This window comes from Carettochelys insculpta, chromosome 1, assembly GCF_033958435.1.
Source record: "Carettochelys insculpta isolate YL-2023 chromosome 1, ASM3395843v1, whole genome shotgun sequence".
In the NCBI taxonomy this organism is placed as follows: Eukaryota; Metazoa; Chordata; order Testudines; family Carettochelyidae; genus Carettochelys; species Carettochelys insculpta.
The window spans coordinates 208,842,696-208,860,672 of NC_134137.1; the positions used below are offsets into that span (position 1 = coordinate 208,842,696).

The following is a 17,977-nucleotide window of genomic DNA, read 5'->3' on the forward strand; positions in this document are numbered from 1 at the left end:
TAAGTATTCAATATTAAATTTTTTAAGGGATAGGCTCCACTACTGCCATTGTATGGCATATCTCAAGACACAGGTGCATGATTTTGTACAAACATCTTCAAATGATTTATGACACCACATGCTGCTTTGAACTCCTATTTGGGAAAAAGGAAATAAAGAGAAGACAGATATTGGAAAAAGAAATTGAAAAAAATCAAAAAGATGCTTTTAACAAGGTTGTTTAAATGTATTAAATAAAAAGGTGAAGAATGAAATGACTATATAAAAGAACAATGAACAGTGCTCCTTTTGAAAAGATTACCAGCATGACGGGTTTCACCAAGAGGTTCAAGTTTTCGAAGTCTATTAACTTTGGGGGTTCCCCAGCCAACTGAAGAAAAAAAAAAAAAGGCAAATATTTAAAATTTTACAACTCTGTCAAAATATTTGACTCTGAAGAAAAGCTGAGGGAAGAAGGAATCTCTCTCCTCAGAAGACAAGAAATTATCAGTGGAGGAATACTTTAGCTTTACACATGGTGTACTAATGAATCTACTGAAAAAAATATATTTAAAAAGTGATGTAAAGAAGTGGTGAAAACTTAATATTTTGGAAAGTTGCATTCACTGAATTTTCATGCACATTTGTTAGAAACAGACGAAAACACTTTGTTGCTCCAGCTTTACACTCAGAATTTCCCTGCCAATAGAAGCAATGTTCAAGTTAAGCCAAACTGCATAATTTCCAGGTCTGTAAGCAGCTGAAGAGTTAAGTTTTCAACTGGCAGTTTTGCCTACAGGTAGAGCCTCTGTAGTCCGGCATGATTTTAGTTAGCCAGACGGCCACTCATCATGGGTGTGGCCAAGTTTCCCATGGTCCCATAAAGTTTGTTTACAGCCACAAGTCCTGGCTCTCAGTGTTCTGTTCTTTAGCTGTAATTTACCCCTAAATGTTTAAGATCCCAGTGAGGAGCAAAACTGTTGATGATGCTGCTCGACAACATTAACATGCACATACCACCACATTGCTCCCCCCTTCACCCCCGTAGTCCAGCCAATTCCCTTGTCAGGTTCCAAAAGTGCTGGACTAGAGAAGTTCAACCTGTATTAATAATCAGATTTTTCATACTCAGCAGATTATGACCTTTCTTGGAAGGATGTTGCCAACCTTCTTTTGGATTTCTGGAAAGCAAATAATTATGTTTTATCTAGTTATTCTTACTGAAGAAGCTCACAATGTGACCAATAAGGAATCAGGATGGCCACATTTCATATTTATGCAATCTTAAAAGTTTATAAGGGGTTATTATTGATCCATTTAGTTATATCAAATAAGTTACCTCTAAATGGCAAGTTACTCAAGCACAGCTATACTTGTATATTACCTCTTTTACAATTAGGCCGGTCAATATTAACATCCAGACAAGCCTAATTAGGAACTGAGTAAATACATGCTGCAGGTTAGCATGCCCTAGTGCAGCAGTCGACAACCACAATAGCAAGAGCCTTTTTTCCCCAACTCGGTAAAAACCTCAATAATTCAAGAGCCCCAATGTATGTGGATACGAGATCATCCTTAATATCAAGCCATACTGCTTATAACTCCTATTTTAAGAACAGCGTGCACACAATGATTTATAACGTGATACATGTTTACTGCAGGACAGTCACAAACTTTTTACATATTCTGTTTTCTCATACTTTGTGTGTATTTGTACCACTCTCTTCCAGACTTTCATTCCTAAAACTTCTCTCTCTGGAGGACACTAGAGGGAGTTAGCCAACGTTTCAAGATATATGATCTGCTATTTAGATATGAGTTCATTTTTGGGCTTTTAGACATTAACCATTTATCAAAAATAGTCAGGGTTTTTTTGTTTTGTTTTCTTCTTAGCTTTGCAATTTTAGCATCAAGAGCCACAAAGAAGTGCTTTAAGAGCCGCATGCATTGCAGTACCCTACCGTTTTGATTTGAGAATTAGGGAAAACCTACTGACAGAATGATAGTGGTCCCCCCCCATGGGGACTTGTCAAAAGAAAACTAATCAAACTACGACAATCACATGTGAAAACGGATTTTCTCAGTTTTAAAAAAGCCAAATCTTTTAAGGGCCCAAGTTTCAGGAAGTGGAACCCTTATTAGCCACAGGATATTTAACTCACCTGGTGGAAGAGGTGGAGGTGGGGTTGGATTCTTGGGAACAGCTTCCTCCACACTGACTGGTTCCACCCTGTGACTCCTTTTTAACTTTAGTTTCTTATGTTTCTTTTTACTGTTATCTACACCAGATGGAAAGAAAACATTAAACATGACAATGGCCATAATAGGACAGAACAAAGACATAGCTAGCCTAGCATCCTGTTTCCTGACAGTGGCCAGCATCAGATGCCCCACAGTTAATGAACAGAACAGGTAATCATCAAGTCATCGATTCTATGTTGCTCATTGCCAGCTTCTGGATAACAGAAGTTAGGGTGATCACCCCTGCCCACTGTGACTATAGGCTACTAATGGGTCTGTCCTCCATGAATTTATCAAGTTCTTTTGAACCCTGTCAGAGACTTATTCTTTACAACATCTTCTGGCAAGAAGTTCCTCAAGTTGACTGTAGTGCGAAGAAATACTTCCTTTTGTTTTATCAAAACAAAAAAAGCAGTCCAGTAGCACTTTAAAGACTAACAGAATAATTTATTAGGTGATGAGCTTTCATGGGACAGACCCACTTCTTCAGACCATAGCCATATCAGAACAGACTCAATATTTAAGGCACAGAGAACCAAAAATAGTAATCAAGGCTGACAAATCAGAAAAAAAATTATCAAGGTGAGCAAATCAGAGAGCGCAGAGGGGTGGGTGGTCAAGAGTTAGATTCAGCCAAGTATGCAAAAGAGCCCCTATAATAACCTAAAAAATCCCATCCCACTTCAAACCACCTGTTAACGTGTCAAATTTGAATATAACAGAGTTCAGCAGCCTCTCTTTCCAAAGTAGTGTGAAAATTCCTCTTCAGTAAGATGCAAACTGTGAGGTCATTAACAGAATAGCCCACTCCATTAAAATGCTATCTGACCAGTTTGCGGATCAGGAGTGTTTTTGTCTGTTCTGTGCCCATTAACTCTTTGTCTAAGAGAGTTTGAAGTCTGTCCAATATACAAAGCATCTGGTTGTTGTTGGCACATGATGGCATATATGATGTTAGTTGAGGAACATGAGAATGTGCCTGTGACTCTGTGAATAAGCTGGTTAGGTTCAGTGATGGTATCTCCAGAACAGATACGTGGACACAGCTGGCTTTGTTGCAAGCACTTCCTTAGCTACTTTCTCTACACCATCATGATGTTATAGACCTCAATCACTTCCCCACTCAGTGGTCTCTTTTCCAAGCTGAAAAGTCCCAGTCTTACTAACTTCTCCTTGCACAAAGCTTTCCATACTCCCAATCATTCTTGTTAACCTTTTCTGAACCTCTTCCAATTTCAATATATCTTTTCAGAGATTGGGTGACCAAATCTGCACACAGTTTTCAAAATGTAGGTTACCCTGGAGGCAGAAAGATACTTTCTATTTTATTATCTATCCTGTGCTTCCCAACATTATGATTTCTTCTTTAACTGTCACAGCCCATTTACTCAATGTTTTCACAGATCTCTCCACAGTAACTCCAAGACTTTTCTCTTCTGTGGTTAACAGCAAATTTAGACCCTAATTTTATATGTATAAGGTGGGATTATGTCTTCCAAAGTGCATTACTTGGCATTTATAAACATGAAATTTCATCTGCCATTTTGTTGTCCACTCACCCATTTAGAGAGATTCTTTTATAGGTCTTCACAGTCTTCCTGGAATTTAACTCTCTCAAGTAGTTGTGTACCATCTGCAAATTTTGCCATTTTACTATTTACCCCTTTTCCCAGATCATTTATTAATATGTTCAAAGGGACTGATACTAGAATGGACTCCTATGGGACACCATTATTTATCATTCTAGATTGTGAAAAGAGATCATGTGTACTACCTCTATTTTCTTTTAACTAGTTTCCACTCCATGGATATCCAGGGGTATCCACATTGTGGATGTGCTTTCTGCAGCAAATTTTTGCACCTATGGATCCAGATGAAGATATACATTTTGTATCTAGAACTCAGTAAATTTATGGTTATCTGCTTTTATCTGCAAGTATCTGCACATGCAGATACCAATGTGGCTATCCGCTTCCCATTTTTGCAGATACAAATGAAGATGTGGACACAAATTTTGAATCCATGAAGGGCTCTCTAAGAGAGAGGACCTTTCCTGTTCTCCTGGGACAGCTTACTTTGGTGAGAATTTACCATTAAGAAGGAACTTCATAGTACAGCTGTGCCCTTTTGATGGCAAGAAGTTTTGTGATGAATTGCTTTAAGTATTTACATTCTGTATGTAATGAACAGCAGCCCTGGTGTGCTATATAACTCACACAACTGACAGTTTACAATAATAAAGTTTAAAAAAAATCAAATTATACATATAAGGTACAAAGTTTGTCTTCAGACAGGCATGTACAACTCACTGCTATTAATGCAAGGTGGGTTATAGATTTGAAGGTACACTAACCCTTTGAAATACACAGCTTCAAGTTGCACTTAACTCACTTTAACATGAGTTAAGCGCAACTCGAAGCTCCTCTGTGGCCCCTTCTCCCTGCCTTCCCCAAGCGGAGCAGCTGTCAGCCAGACAGCTGCATGGCTGGAAGAAAGCAGGGGGAAGACTTTTAGCTTGCCTAGCTGCCTGCAGCCTTACCACAGCTTTCCCCCAGCAGCCCTGGGTAGACCGATCAGTTTCCCGGGTCCCGCACACAGCAGGGAGATGAAAACCAGGCTGCCCCTGGTTCCTGGCACCCTACCACTCTGGAAGTCAGAAAACTGACCAGATGGCTCCTGCAAGCTTGCCTGGTCCCCTCTCCTCCTTGACTTGCATAAAAATTCAAGTTACACTGGAGTTGCAATACCGCAACCCCCGCATGGCTCGAGGATTTACTGTACAGACAAAACTGAGTTCATTATAACTGGATAAGACATTAACTTGGTTGAATTGTGATACTCCTCTGTACAGTAAGGTAATTTGTATCCTCCAATTATTTCTGATGTTGCATACATAAAAGCATAGATACACAGGGAAGGATTGGTTGAAAAACAAGACAATTAAATAAATAATATTAAATGGCTGTCTTCATATCAGAGTTATCACCTGAATCAAGGCATTCTGAGGTTTGTTGGTCACCCTCTTCTTCACGTTCCAATTGTTGTGTGAGCGCAGATTTGTATGTTTCTATCAGTCTATAGTCATTTGTTTTTTGACTACAGCTGCTGGTCAGACTGTGTGTGTCCATTTGTTCCTGCCCCACTTCAGGTTTCAAGGCAATGGCATCCTTTTCAATCGCCATCCTTTGCCTCTTCTCTTTTTCAATTCTTTTTTCATTCTATCAAAAATGGTACAACTTTGTTAAAATGACATCTTGTACCAAAAATTGCTCTAAAGAGGTAAGAAAAGTATCTTAACAGGGGGATAGACTCTGATACACCATTTTTAAAAATAATTTCCATGTGTATCACATTTTACAAGTTTCCAGAATGTGCAAAAGAAGAAGTAAAAGCTTCCATTTCACAAGATACTGGCTGAGATACAACTTAGGAAAATGAACACTAAAAGCTCTAGAAATGACGTTTAGATTTCTGAGTAGTACACAGTTTAGCAAGGTATGGGTACATACAAAAATATATTTAGCCCACAAAATCTGTACTCTTCTTTTTAAATGACACATTTAAACAAAAAACAAGTTTCAACATCAAAACCCTGCAGGAAAATTAAAACTTTTACTAACGCCTTCAGTTTTGTTTATTTTGTTTTGAAAATACAAAATTTTGTCTGGGTGGAACACTGATTACATAATGCAGATTCTACCTAATCAACTCTGAAGAACTCCCCTTCTTCCCTATGCCTTCCCACCCAAGACGTGCAGTACTATAGGACCTGTGAAAATCTGTCTTGTGCACATAGCTGATTTTAAAGGATACGACAATGTGAGTTCTCATCCTAGTGATCAAGACCAAACTTTGATTACTTACATTTATTGGTAGAGACTGAAATAGCCCACTATTTATTGTATAAACATAATACAGTAAAGATGGGTTACCCAGAATTTGGATAACCAGCATGCTCAGTTAACCAGCACCTGCTCCATCCATGGTCATCCGGCCAGGACTGGCAGAGCCGGGCCTGTTGCTGTGGAGCCGAGGTGGCCAGCTGCCCAGTTTTGGTGTGTGGCTGTGGGCAGCAACAGCAGTGGGTCCACTGAAGTAGGACCAGGGGCCCTGCTCCAAAATACAGCACCCCCAGTTCCCTGGGAGAGCCAGTTAGCAGAGCTTTTATGGCATCATAAACACATGAAAAATATGGTACATAAAAAGGAAAGGTTACTCACCGTAGTAACGGTGGTTCTTCGAGATGTGTCCCCGTGGGTGCTCCACATTAGGTGTCGGGCTCGCCCAGCGCCGCAGATCGGATCCTCCAAGCAGTTTCTGCCGGACCGCGCATGCGCCGGTGCGCGCCGCTCCCCCGCGCGCTCCCGGCCATGTGCGCGATCCGGTCCCCGCCAGTTCCTTGACCAACCGCCTCGGATGCTCCTGCAAAACACTAAACAGAGATCCGGAGCGGGGAGGATGGGCGGGTAGTGGAGCACCCACGGGGACACATCTCGAAGAACCACCGTTACTACGGTGAGTAACCTTTCCTTCTTCTTCGAGTGTCCCCGTGGGTGCTCCACATTAGGTGACTACCCAGCAGTAACCCAAGATAGGAGGTGGGTAATCGGACTATGTGCAGCTTGTCCCCGAGAGGACCGCTGCCGAGAGACGGGTATCCTCTTGGAATACCCTGTGAAGGGCGTAATGTTTGGCGAAGGTGTCACAGGATGACCAGGTCGCCACTCTGCAAATGTCTTTTAGTGCAACGCCCTTGAAAAAAAAAAGGCTGTTGATGCTGCCACCGCCCTAGTGGAATGAGCCCTGGGCGTGGCCAGTAAAGGAGTCTTTTTGAGTCTGTAGCACATTTTTATGCAAGATACGATGTGCTTAGAGATTCTCTGCGAAGAGAGACATTCTCCTTTTGATTTGGGAGCGATAGAGACTAGGAGCCTATCCGTTCTCCGGAAGGACTTGGTCCTGTCCATATAGAAAGCTAGCACCTGCTCACGTCCAGGAGGTGTAGGCGCGCCTCTTTGTTAGAGTTATGAGGCTTTGGATAAACAAGGGTAAACAATAGGTTCGTTAGTATGAAACTCAGAAAGAAACTTTAGGAACAAAGGCTGGATGCAGCCGTATGGTTACCGCCTCCTTGGAAAAACAGCGCAGGGCGGCGTTGCCATAACTGCCTCAAGCTCGCTCACCCTGCGAGCTGACGTGATTGCGAGAAGAAAGGTCGTCTTCATCATAAGGAGGCGGAGGGAAACCGTGGCCAAAGGCTCAAACGGTGGTCCCCTTTTCGCATTAAGCACCAGGTCCAAGTTCCACAGAGGTGGAAGCGGTTTCTGAGGGGGGTATAGGCTTACCAGCCCTTTGAAGAACCTGGTAACCATGGGATGGGCGAACACCGTGTGCCCTTCCTCTTCGTGTCTGAATGCCAAAATGGCGGCCAGGTGGACCTGAAACGAGGATAGCGAGAGTCCTCCTCTCTTGAGGTCCAGTAAATACTCTAATATCACAGCCATAGGCACCGAAAGGGGGCTAGCTGTTTGGTAGAACACCATGCCGTAAAGCGAGTCCATTTCTGCTTGAAGGTCTTCCTGGTGGAAGTCCTCCTGCTACTTTCTAGGACTTGCTGCACTTCCTCCGTACATGTGCTCTCTAGGGAGCTGAGCCATGGATTAACCACGTTTGTAGTCGCAGGCTTTGGGGGTGTGGATGCACTATGGACCCCCGGGCTTGCGTGAGCAGATCCCGCGCCACTGGAGGGGACATCGGTGGCCGGTCCAACATGCGCAGGAATAGGGGGAACCATTGCTGTAGATCCCACGTTGGGACTATTGGGATCATTCAGGTTCCTTCCCTCCTGGCTTTCTGCAACACTTTGTGGATGAGCACTGTGGGAGGGAAAGCGTAAAGCAGGGGGCCCCTCCATGAGATCGCGAAGGCATCCCTCAGGGACCCCCGTCCCAGTCCTGCCCTGGAGCAGAATCGTGGGCACTTCTTGTTGTGCTGAGTAGCAAACAGGGTCTATCTGGGGAAAAACCCCATGCGTGGAAAAATCGGTTGCAGCAGATCGGGACGGATCTGCCACTCGTGCGTGAGTGCGAAACGCCTGCTCAGCTGGTCTGCCTTCACATTGCGAGCGCCTGGTAAGTACGAGGCTTTCAAGGTTACATTGTTGGCGATGCAGCAGCTCCACAACCGGACTGCTTCTACACATAAGGCACGGGACCGAGCTCCTCCTTGCCGATTTATATAAAACATGGTGGAGGTATCGTCTGTACTGATCCCGACTACCTTGCCTTTCAGTTGGTCTCGAAAGTGTCTGCAGGCGTTGAACACTGCTTTGAGCTCCAGTATATTTGTGTGCAGTGACTGCTCCATAGAGGACCACAGCCCTTGCGTCACCTCTCCGCCCATGTGTGCTCCCCACCCTATGAGGGGGGCATCTGTAGTAAGAAAAACCAATACGTGTGGTTGGTGGAAGGGTACCCTTGTTAGCAGGTTCTCGGGGTTTACCCACCATTGCAGGGATTTGCGCACCTCCGTTGTGGGCGACGCCATCCTGTGAACAGTGTGTGCTGCCGGTTTGTATACGCTCGCCAGCCAATGCTGCATGCTGCGCATGTGTAACCTGGCATTCTGTTCTACGAAACGTCGCTGCTGCCATGTGGCCCAGTGGCTGTAAGCACGTCAGAACCGGCACCATAGGGCTGAAGGTGAAGCCTTGCGCGAGGGAGCCGATGGCCCGAAAGCGAGTCTCTGGTAGATACGCCCTCGCTGTAATAGAATTTATGCGTGCCCCTACGAACTCTATGTCCTGTGTGGGGTCTGTCTTTGATTTTGTCAGATTGATAAGCAGGCCGAGCGAAGAGAACGTGCCTGCTGTGACACATATTATGCGTAGTACCTCCTCCTTCGAGGCCCCTTTGAGTAGGCAGTCATTCAGATACTGGAATATAAATACCCCCTGTCTGTGCAGGTAGGCTGACACCACTGCCAAGGTCTTGGTGAAGACTCTGGGGGCTGAGGAGAGCCCAAACGGTAGGACCTTGTAAGTCGAGGGCTGCGAACCAATCTCCATCGTCTAGTGCCGTAAGGATGGAGGCGTTTGTGATCATCCGAAAACGTTGCTTGCGCAGGTACCGGTGAGGCCTCGAAAATCTAAGATGGGCCTCCCCGTGAGGAAGTACCTCGAGTAGAACCCTCTCCCTTGCAGTTGCTCCGGCACTCTTTCCACTGCCCCTACGAGCATGAGATGGTCTACCTCCTGCTTGAGCCTCGCTACATGGGAGGTCTCCTGGAGGTGGGGCCCCGGGTGGAGGTCATGGCGGTGGGAGCAACTGGGAGGGGATGGCGTACCCCGTGGCTATGATCTCCAGCACCCATTTGTCTGTGGTGATCCTTTGCCACTGGTTATAAAATGGTCGGATGATGGCCTTGAGCACTGGTTTCGTGCCCTCTGGAAGCGAGTCCATGAGGGAGGTCAACCTAATGTGGTTGTCGAAATTATGGTTCGCTAGATGCGCTGCGTAATTTGCCATTGGCAACAGTAGCGTGGAGGAGGAGTAGACCTTTCTGCCCAACAGCTCTAGCTTTTTGGCATGTTTGTCTATTCCCCCACGTTGCGACGACTCCACCACCAAAGAATTTGGTTGTGGGTGGCTGAACAGGAACTCCATGCCCTTCGTGGGCACAAAGTATTTTTTTTTTTTTTTTCTTCCCCGCTCTTTTGTGGACAGGCGGAATAGTCGCAGGAGTCTGCCATATCATAGTGGCAGACTCCAAGATTGCGTCATCAGCGGTATTGCTATTTTGGAGGAGGCCGGAGGTCTCAGATTTTTGAGGAGCTTATGGTGTTGCTCTTGCACCTTTGCTGTCTGGAAGCCTTGCGTGAAGGCCACCCTCGTAAAACAGCTCTTGGAACTGTTTGAGATCGTCCGGAGGATGGACGCCCCCCGGGGCCGTAGCCTCATCCGGGGAGGAAAGCGAGGAACCGCTGGGGTACGTCTCTCTGGACCCTTCCGGTTCCTGCTGATGATGGTACACCCTCTCACTAGAGATGTGCGAGGAAAATCTCGGGGTTCCATAACCAGTCCCCCCTGAGATGCTTAAGTCTCTGTCCCCGGTCGCAATTGCCCTCGGGGGTACAAGATCGTTCGTAGGGATCTTTCCCTAGTAGATTGCCGATGGTGTCTATGCCCTGCGTGGTAGGGGCAACCATGGCAGTATAAGCACTGGTCTTGGGAAGGTGACCTAGACCACTCCCTTGGTGCATACCCTTTGCGTCTGGGGGAGGGAGACCGTCGAGACCCTGGAGAGAGCGACTTTGCCTAATAGTCCAGAGGTTCAAATCCCAGGAAGGGTGGAGGTGGTCCCAGCCAGGGTGAGGCTGGTTGCAGAAATGGAGAAGGGGGCTCCGGGTAGGCCCAGGGGGGGGGGACCCCTGCCTTCTAGTTGGAGTCTGCAACATAGCGGAGGGCTGTGAGAAAGCAACTCCACAGCCCTGTGCGGAGAGGGGCTGCAATGCCTCCTCTTGTGTGCAGTCTTCCCCCTCCCTTGAGGAGGTAACTCCGCCCCTGACATACAGGGGATCCCGGCCCCGTCCGCACCGAGCTCGGCACACTCGAAGTCGGTGCCGCACGTGCGGTGTCCTTCGGTGCCGGCAGGCTGCGTGCCTGCGCGCTCTGCACCGCCGGTTTTCTGGGGGTCGGTGGTACCGGCGCTTGTTTAGCCGCCGCCCTGCCTGCGGTGCAGGGCGGCTGGCTGATTATCGAAGGGTGAGCCGCTTGCACGTGGCTCTCTGTGCCGCCGCCGATCAGCTGTTGCTGCGGCTGGGGGCTGCTCGCTCCTCCCGTCCCGCTCGCTGTTGCTGCCGGCAGGGATCGGGCTGGGGAGCATACAGGGCATTCCGGCGTCCGCACCGAGCTCGGCACGCTCAAGGGCGGTGCCGCATGTGCGGTGTCCTCCAGTGCCGGCAGGCTACGTGCCTGCGCGCTCTGCACCGCCGGTTCCCCGGGGGTCAGTGCCGCTGCCCGCGGTGCCGCCGGTACCGGCGCTTGTTTAGCCGCCGCCCTGCCTGCGGTGCAGGGTGGCTGGCTGATTATCGGAGGCTGAGCCGCGTCCACGTGGCTCTCCGTGCCGCCGCCGATCAGCTGTTGCTGCGGCTGGGGGCTGCTCGCTCCTCCCGTCCCGCTCGCCGTTGCTGCCGGCAGGGATCGGGCTGGGGAGCATACAGGGGATTCCGGCCCCGTCCGCACCGAGCTCGGCACGCTTGAGGGCGATGCCGCATGTGCGGCGTCCTCCGGTGCCGGCAGGCTACGTGCCTGCGCGGTCTGCACCGCCGGTTCCCCGGGGGTCGGTGTCGCTGCCTGCGGTGCCGCTGGTACCGGCGTTTGCTTAGCTGCCGCCCTGCCTGCGGTGCGGGGTGGCTGGCTGAGTATCGGAGGCTGAGCCGTTTCCACGTGGCTCTCCGTGCCGCCGCCGATCAGCTGTTGCTGCAGCTGGGGGCTGCTTGCTCCTCCCGTCCCGCTCGCTGTTGCTGCCGGCAGGGATCGGGCTGGAGATACTTTCCTCCGTTTCTGCGCTGATGGAGTGAGGGAGGCAGCTTTCCTTTTAAGGGCCCCGGAGGGTCCCTCCTGCTGCGGCCGCTCCGGCTCTTCTGGCTGGAGGGCGTTATCAAGAAGCAGCATTTTTTTTTTTTTTTTTTTAAAGCCTGAAGAGGACATTGTTGATGAGTCTTTGAGTTTTTAAGTGGGTACTTAGCACCTTCTTTGTGCCGTTTTCCCCGTCCGATGGCCTGCCTTAGCAGGAGGGCTGATAGCCCTAGCTCCTGGCCTCCGGCGCTTGTTACTGGGACTGGCTGAGCTGTCCCTCTCCTAGCTTGTTCGTTGTTGTTTTTTTTTTTTTTTTTTTTTTTTTTTTTACAAAATAACAACCGGCTAGCTTATAGTAGCCTAAGTGCCTGAAAAAAACTTTAAGAAAAAACAGATAAAGTCGTTGAATACACTACTTGGCCTTAGCCTAGTTGGATTCTGTCTGCAGCCGACGGCGGTTAAGAGGAACTGGCGGGGACCGGATCGCGCACATGGCCGGGAGCGCGCGGGGGAGCGGCGCGCACCGGCGCATGCGCGGTCCGGCAGAAACTGCTTGGAGGATCCGATCTGCGGCGCCGGGCGAGCCCGACACCTAATGTGGAGCACCCACGGGGACACTCGAAGAAGAACCAAACCTTATGATACACCTAAATTAAAAGGAAGTGTCAGAAGAAAAAAAAAATTTAGAGTTTTTGATCTTCCATCATTAAAACACATTCCAACAACTCTGAACAAATTGAAAATACTGTATTATACTGCAAGCCTATATGGTTAAGTAGAGCAGGGGGGGCACTACTGGCTATGTTGTTGAAACAGCTCCCATACAGACAACTCCCTTCCACCTCCACATTTTTGCAACAAAAATTAAAAAGCGTGAATGGATCTGAGTGCAATTAAATGGGCAACTGGAACATAATACTTCTCTGCCCTCTTTGAGGTGCTGGGGAGAGAAGGAGGAATTTGCTACATGGCCTTGATTGGCCCTGTCTCTGCCTCTTTGATGGGTAAGGACACTTTATAGGGCGCTGCTGCCCAGAATATTGATGCATCTGTGTGATCTCTCTGAACTGTTCAATTTCTGAGACCAAATCCCACAGTTGCTTGATTCAGAAGGTCTGACAGGTCCTGAAGTCATCTTGAGGAAGCAAACTACTGTGTCCCAGTGCAGCTTCATTTGGGGAGGATGAGGAGGTAGCTGCATGAGAGGAGGGGCTTCTTCCTCTTCATCTTCCTCAACTATGTCCACCAGATTTAACTCCAGAACCTTGCTAACAGGACTGATATTGGAGTCAGGGTCCAGTGCCAAGAGGGAAGGGCAGTAGCCTGCTTCTCAGAAATCCGCAAGTAGGAGTGATGGGAAGTAGGGCCTGGTACTAGGGAAAACCTTTTGGGATTCCATCAAGGCCAGGACATAGGCCAGTGGCCCACTCACTAGGTGCCAACAATGGGGATTGGCCAGTCCATGTGCTACTGGTGGTGGGCATCAGGCTGCAAATCAGGTGATTCTGACAAAAGGATCCGGGGCAGCCTGCTCCTACACGATGCAGGAGGGCCAAGTGACAGGAAGGAGCCTAACATGTGGGTCACTCAGACATACAAATGCTTGAAGACTGGGCACCAGGGCGTGCACAGCCTCTCAGAGAAAGAGTCCCACAACAACAGGAACTATTTATGCTATGTGCATAACACTAATCACAAAAACTATATTCACTGAATTATGATAACTGACAATGAAGTAGAGTCCAAACAAACACTGGAGAAGAAAGCTTTGCTGGACCAAGAGGAGCCATTTCACCAACTGGCATGGGCAGTGAGAAGGATGAGAGAGGGTGCATTACTGGCAGCAACCCCTTTCTAGCAAATAGCCTACGGTCTGATGGATATCGTGAGGCAAAAATACGTGGAATGCATGCACCTAAAATGGAATGGGCACGAACAAACACCTAAAGAAGAAAGCAAACAATCTTTCCTGTGCCAGGAAAGGTAATGGAGCAGGTCATTAAAGAAATCATCTGTAAGCAACTGGAAGGTGGTAAGGTGATAGGGAACAGCCAGCATGGTTTTGTTAAAAACAGATCATGTCAAACCACTCTAATAGCTGTCTTTGATAGAATAACGAGCCTTGTGGATAAGGGAGAAGCAGTGGACGTGATATACCTAGACGTCAGTAAAGCATTTGACACGGTCTCACATAATATACTTATCAATAAACTACTCAAATACAACTTAGATGGGGCTACTATAAGGTGGGTGAACAACTGGCTGGATAACCGTACCCAGAGAATAGTTATTAATGGCTTTCAATCCTGCTGGAAGAGTATAACTAGTGGGGTTCCACAGGGGTCTGTTTTAGGACCGGTTCTGTTCAATATCTTCATTAACGATTTAGATATTGACACAGAAAGTACACTTAAGTTTGCACATGATACCAAGCTGGGAGGGGTTGCAACTTCTTTGGAGGATAGGGTCATAATTCAAAAGGATCTGGATAAACTGGAGAAATGGGCTGAGGTAAACAGGATGAAGTTTAATAAGGACAAATGCAAAGTGCTCCACTTAGGAAGGAACAATCAGTGTCACACATACAGAATGGGAAAGGACTGCCTAGGAATGAGTACAGCAGAAAGGGATCTAGGGGTTATAGTGGATCACAAGTTAAATATGAGTCAACAGTGTGATGCTGTTGCAAAAAAAGCAAACATGATTCTAGGATGCATTAACAGGTGTGTTGTGAACAAAACACAAGTAGTAATTCTCCCACTCTACTCTGCACTGGTTAGACCTCAGCTGGAGTATTGTGTCCAGTTCTGGGCACCGCAGTTCAGGAAGGATGTGGAGAAATTGGAGAGGGTCCAGAGGAGAGCAACAAGAATGATCAAAGGTCTAGAGAACATGACCTATGAAGAAAGGCTGAAGGAACTGGGCTTGTTTAGTTTGGAAAAGAGAAGATTGAGGGGGGACATGACAGCAGTTTTCAGGTATCTAAAATGGTGTCATAAGGCAGAGGGAGGGAACTTGTTCTTCCTTGCCTCTGAGGATAGAACAAGAGGCAATGGACTTAAATTGCAGCAGGGGAGGTTCAGGTTGGACATTAAGAAAAAGTTTTTAACTGTCAGGGTGATCAAACAATGGAACGAATTGCCAAGGGAGGTGGTAGAATCTCCATCACTGGAGATATTTAAGAAGAGGTTAGATAGATGGCTTTCAGGGATGGTCTAGAAAGTGCTTGGTCCTGCCATAAAGGCAGGGGGCTGGACTCGATGGCCTCTCGAGGTCCCTTCCAGTCCTACTCTTCTATGATTCTATGATTCTAATCTTCGAGATGGAAACTATCATAGTGTATATGCAACATTACAGTCTAACAAAACTCTCAAGACCCCAGACTTTTATTACTATTCAGAAACCTCTGAAGTATAGATCCAATATGGATAACGTTTCTAAATACTAGTACCTCCAGGATTACAGCAGATATTGGTTGGAAGGGGTTGCTAGAAATTGGCTCAGAGTCCTCCTCCTTAGAGATACTTCTTGCTTCATACTCAGTTTCTTTTCTCTCACTTTGTTCTCTGTATTTTTGTTAAAAAACAGAAGAATCTTGAAGCAACAGAATAAGCACATTAGAACACTTATTAGAGCACCTAATTTATTCTCCAACTCCTGATTATTATTTTAACAGTATGTCTGTTTTGAATGCCATACTCCAACTGATAAAGTTCTGAGCTCATCTGAAAAAAGAGAGACTGATTTTATGGAGTTAATTCTCAGTTATATACATCTAAATGACCTGAGGCCAGGCTACTTCAAACTGCCTCCCTCCTTACAGCACACTGCCAGTTATGATCATCAGAACTACTGATGACAGGTTCTCCTGTACAGGTTACAGGGGGGGCTGTTATCAGGGTTTTATAAATTAGGGCTCTGGAACGTCCTCTCTTCCCGTGTGGTTTAGCCCAGGTTCATCCATTTCTTCAGGGCCCACTTGCTCCCCCAACCTTCGATAGGACTTGAAGAACAAGGCATAACACTAGGATGTTATCTGTATTTAGAGCAGTTGTTTGTTAGAAGGGACCTGTACTAGATTAAATCCTTACAATTTATCTAGTTAAACAGGGGACTGCTTCTGATAGCTCAGGATTGGTACTACAGCAGTCCATTTCATCAAAGTTATTCATAGTTAATTCTAATTTACTAATTATGGCCTTGCATCGGCGCTCAGGTTGTTTACTTCAATTAAAAATCATTTTAACATACAACCAATGCAATGCCTAAAGCCAGGTTTAAGCTAATGTAAGTAAGTTCTCTGGCAGATGCATTCTGAAATAACTCTTGGGGAGACCTGTCTGAATTGCAGTAATCAATCAGCAAAATTATTAAAGTACAGACTGACACAAAATTCCATCTGAGTTACAAATACATACAAATAATCTCACAAGATAGTTATCTGATGCAAATAGCCAAATGAAAGTTACATGATAACTTATATCTGAACCCTCACGTGCCATCAGAAATAGCAAAAAGTTTACAAGCTGGGAGGACAGCCTCACTCCCAATGCCACTTTAAGTATACTAACCCCTCAAACTTTTAGCCTAATTCAGTCTGATCAATTCTCCTAATACGTCAAGTACAGATGTAAAATCCCATTTAATTAGTTAAATGTTAAGAGGGGGCAGGAAAAGGGATGGCTGGGGGGGTGTTGGAGCACCCCGTTCCCAAGGCAGGCTACTCCAGCCCCCACTGGTTAACCATAATTAGTAAACCTCATCTGTTTTTGGTGAGGCTTACCCATTATCCATGAACATCTCTATTCTGAAAGCAAACATGATCAGTAGCCATTAGTCAATTAAAATAAAATGTAGATGCCATACATCTGAGATACTTCTCATAATCCATTTCCCCATTACCTCTGCCATAGAGTGTCAAAGTTTGACTCAGACTCACAATTTATCAGACCACTCTGTTTTATTAGCAAAGCCGCTCTGCTAATACATTTAGAAGTGAGCCCCCCGAGTGGGGCTTGTGTCTCTTAATTTATACAGTATTTTTTTGGAGAACAAGTTACAGAGAAGTTACAGACAAAAGAAGAAAAAGATTTTAGTCACCACCCTTCGAGATCCCTGAGACCAGTCAGGTATCTTCAATTACCTGCCACCCTTAACAATCTCCTTTAACAGCTTCCAGTTAACTGAACTAATTGCCCTTCACACCTTCCATTCTGATGCCTGCTTCTTAGACATGCTGGCTCCATCTTAATTGCTTCTCCATTCAAAAGCTAACTGTCCCTACGTGTGCGCCCTCAGATACTTTGTAACATGTTTTGGCATGCCCTCTCATATACAATGTATCCAGCATGTCCCCTTATACAACGTTATACTTATACAATGTTATACTTCCACAAGAGCAACTCAAAGTGAAAGGCCCAGACACAGAAAACTATTCCAGTTTAACAAAAGGTGTGGGTTTACACAATTTGTATGACCAATTAATTGAATTTAAGACTTCTTTATGCTGATTTAGCTTAAGTAAATGCATTGCTGATTTAAAGATAATACACTACCACCTCAGGGTTAAATCAAATAAAGAGCACCCAAACAGGGTTTTCAACCAGTTTAATGAAAATGAAAATGCCCTTACTAACAGTGTATATTTTAGAGCAGTGACGGGCAATCTAGGCTAGTGAGCGGGACACAAGTGGCCCTCCACCACAGATTGTTGTAACGTAGACACTCTCCCAAGATTAGGTAATTCTGCCGCAGTTGACTCATGGGCCACAGCTGCCCAGCATTTTAGGGGCTAACTGTCTGGCCGTTTCTACACAGGCCACTTTCTTCGAAAGTGGCATGGTAATACACGGCCCGAAATATGTTAATAAGGTGTGGATGCAAATTCCCTGCACTTCATTAGCATACGGTCACGTGATTTGGAGTCCGGAAGACCGTTCTTCCAGACTCCAAAATGCCATTTAGAAGCATGGCACCCGGGGGAGCTTCCAGAAGGAAGTCCTTCTTCCAGAGGCCCTTTCTTCCCAAAATTTTTCATGAAGAAGGGGCCTCCAGAAGAAGGACTTCCTTCTGGAAGCTCCCCCGGGTGCCATGCTTCTAAATGGCATTTTGGAGTCTGGAAGAACGGTCTTCCGGATTCCAAATCACATGACCGTATGCTAATGAGGTGCAGGGAATTT

At 46.4% G+C, this 17,977-nt stretch overlaps 1 protein-coding gene across 8 annotated transcripts in view; it reads right to left on the minus strand.

Annotated features, from left to right (window-relative positions):
• ARL13B (ARF like GTPase 13B) overlaps window positions 1-17,977 on the minus strand; it is a 93,825-nt gene that overhangs the window by 17,629 nt on the left and 58,219 nt on the right. For 4 of the 8 annotated variants that reach the window (XM_074998552.1, XM_074998524.1, XM_074998528.1 and 1 more), the window contains exons 8-12: window positions 15,250-15,364; window positions 5,207-5,438; window positions 2,142-2,258; window positions 1,123-1,160; window positions 302-370 (exon numbers count right to left, since the gene is read on the minus strand). In XM_074998552.1, coding sequence (XP_074854653.1) covers window positions 302-370; window positions 1,123-1,160; window positions 2,142-2,258; window positions 5,207-5,438; window positions 15,250-15,364 — 571 coding nt within the window. The remainder of the gene's footprint in view (window positions 1-301; window positions 371-1,122; window positions 1,161-2,141; window positions 2,259-5,206; window positions 5,439-15,249; window positions 15,365-17,977) is intronic. The other 4 variants (XM_074998560.1, XM_074998534.1, XR_012646104.1 and 1 more) reach the window with 2 other exon arrangements.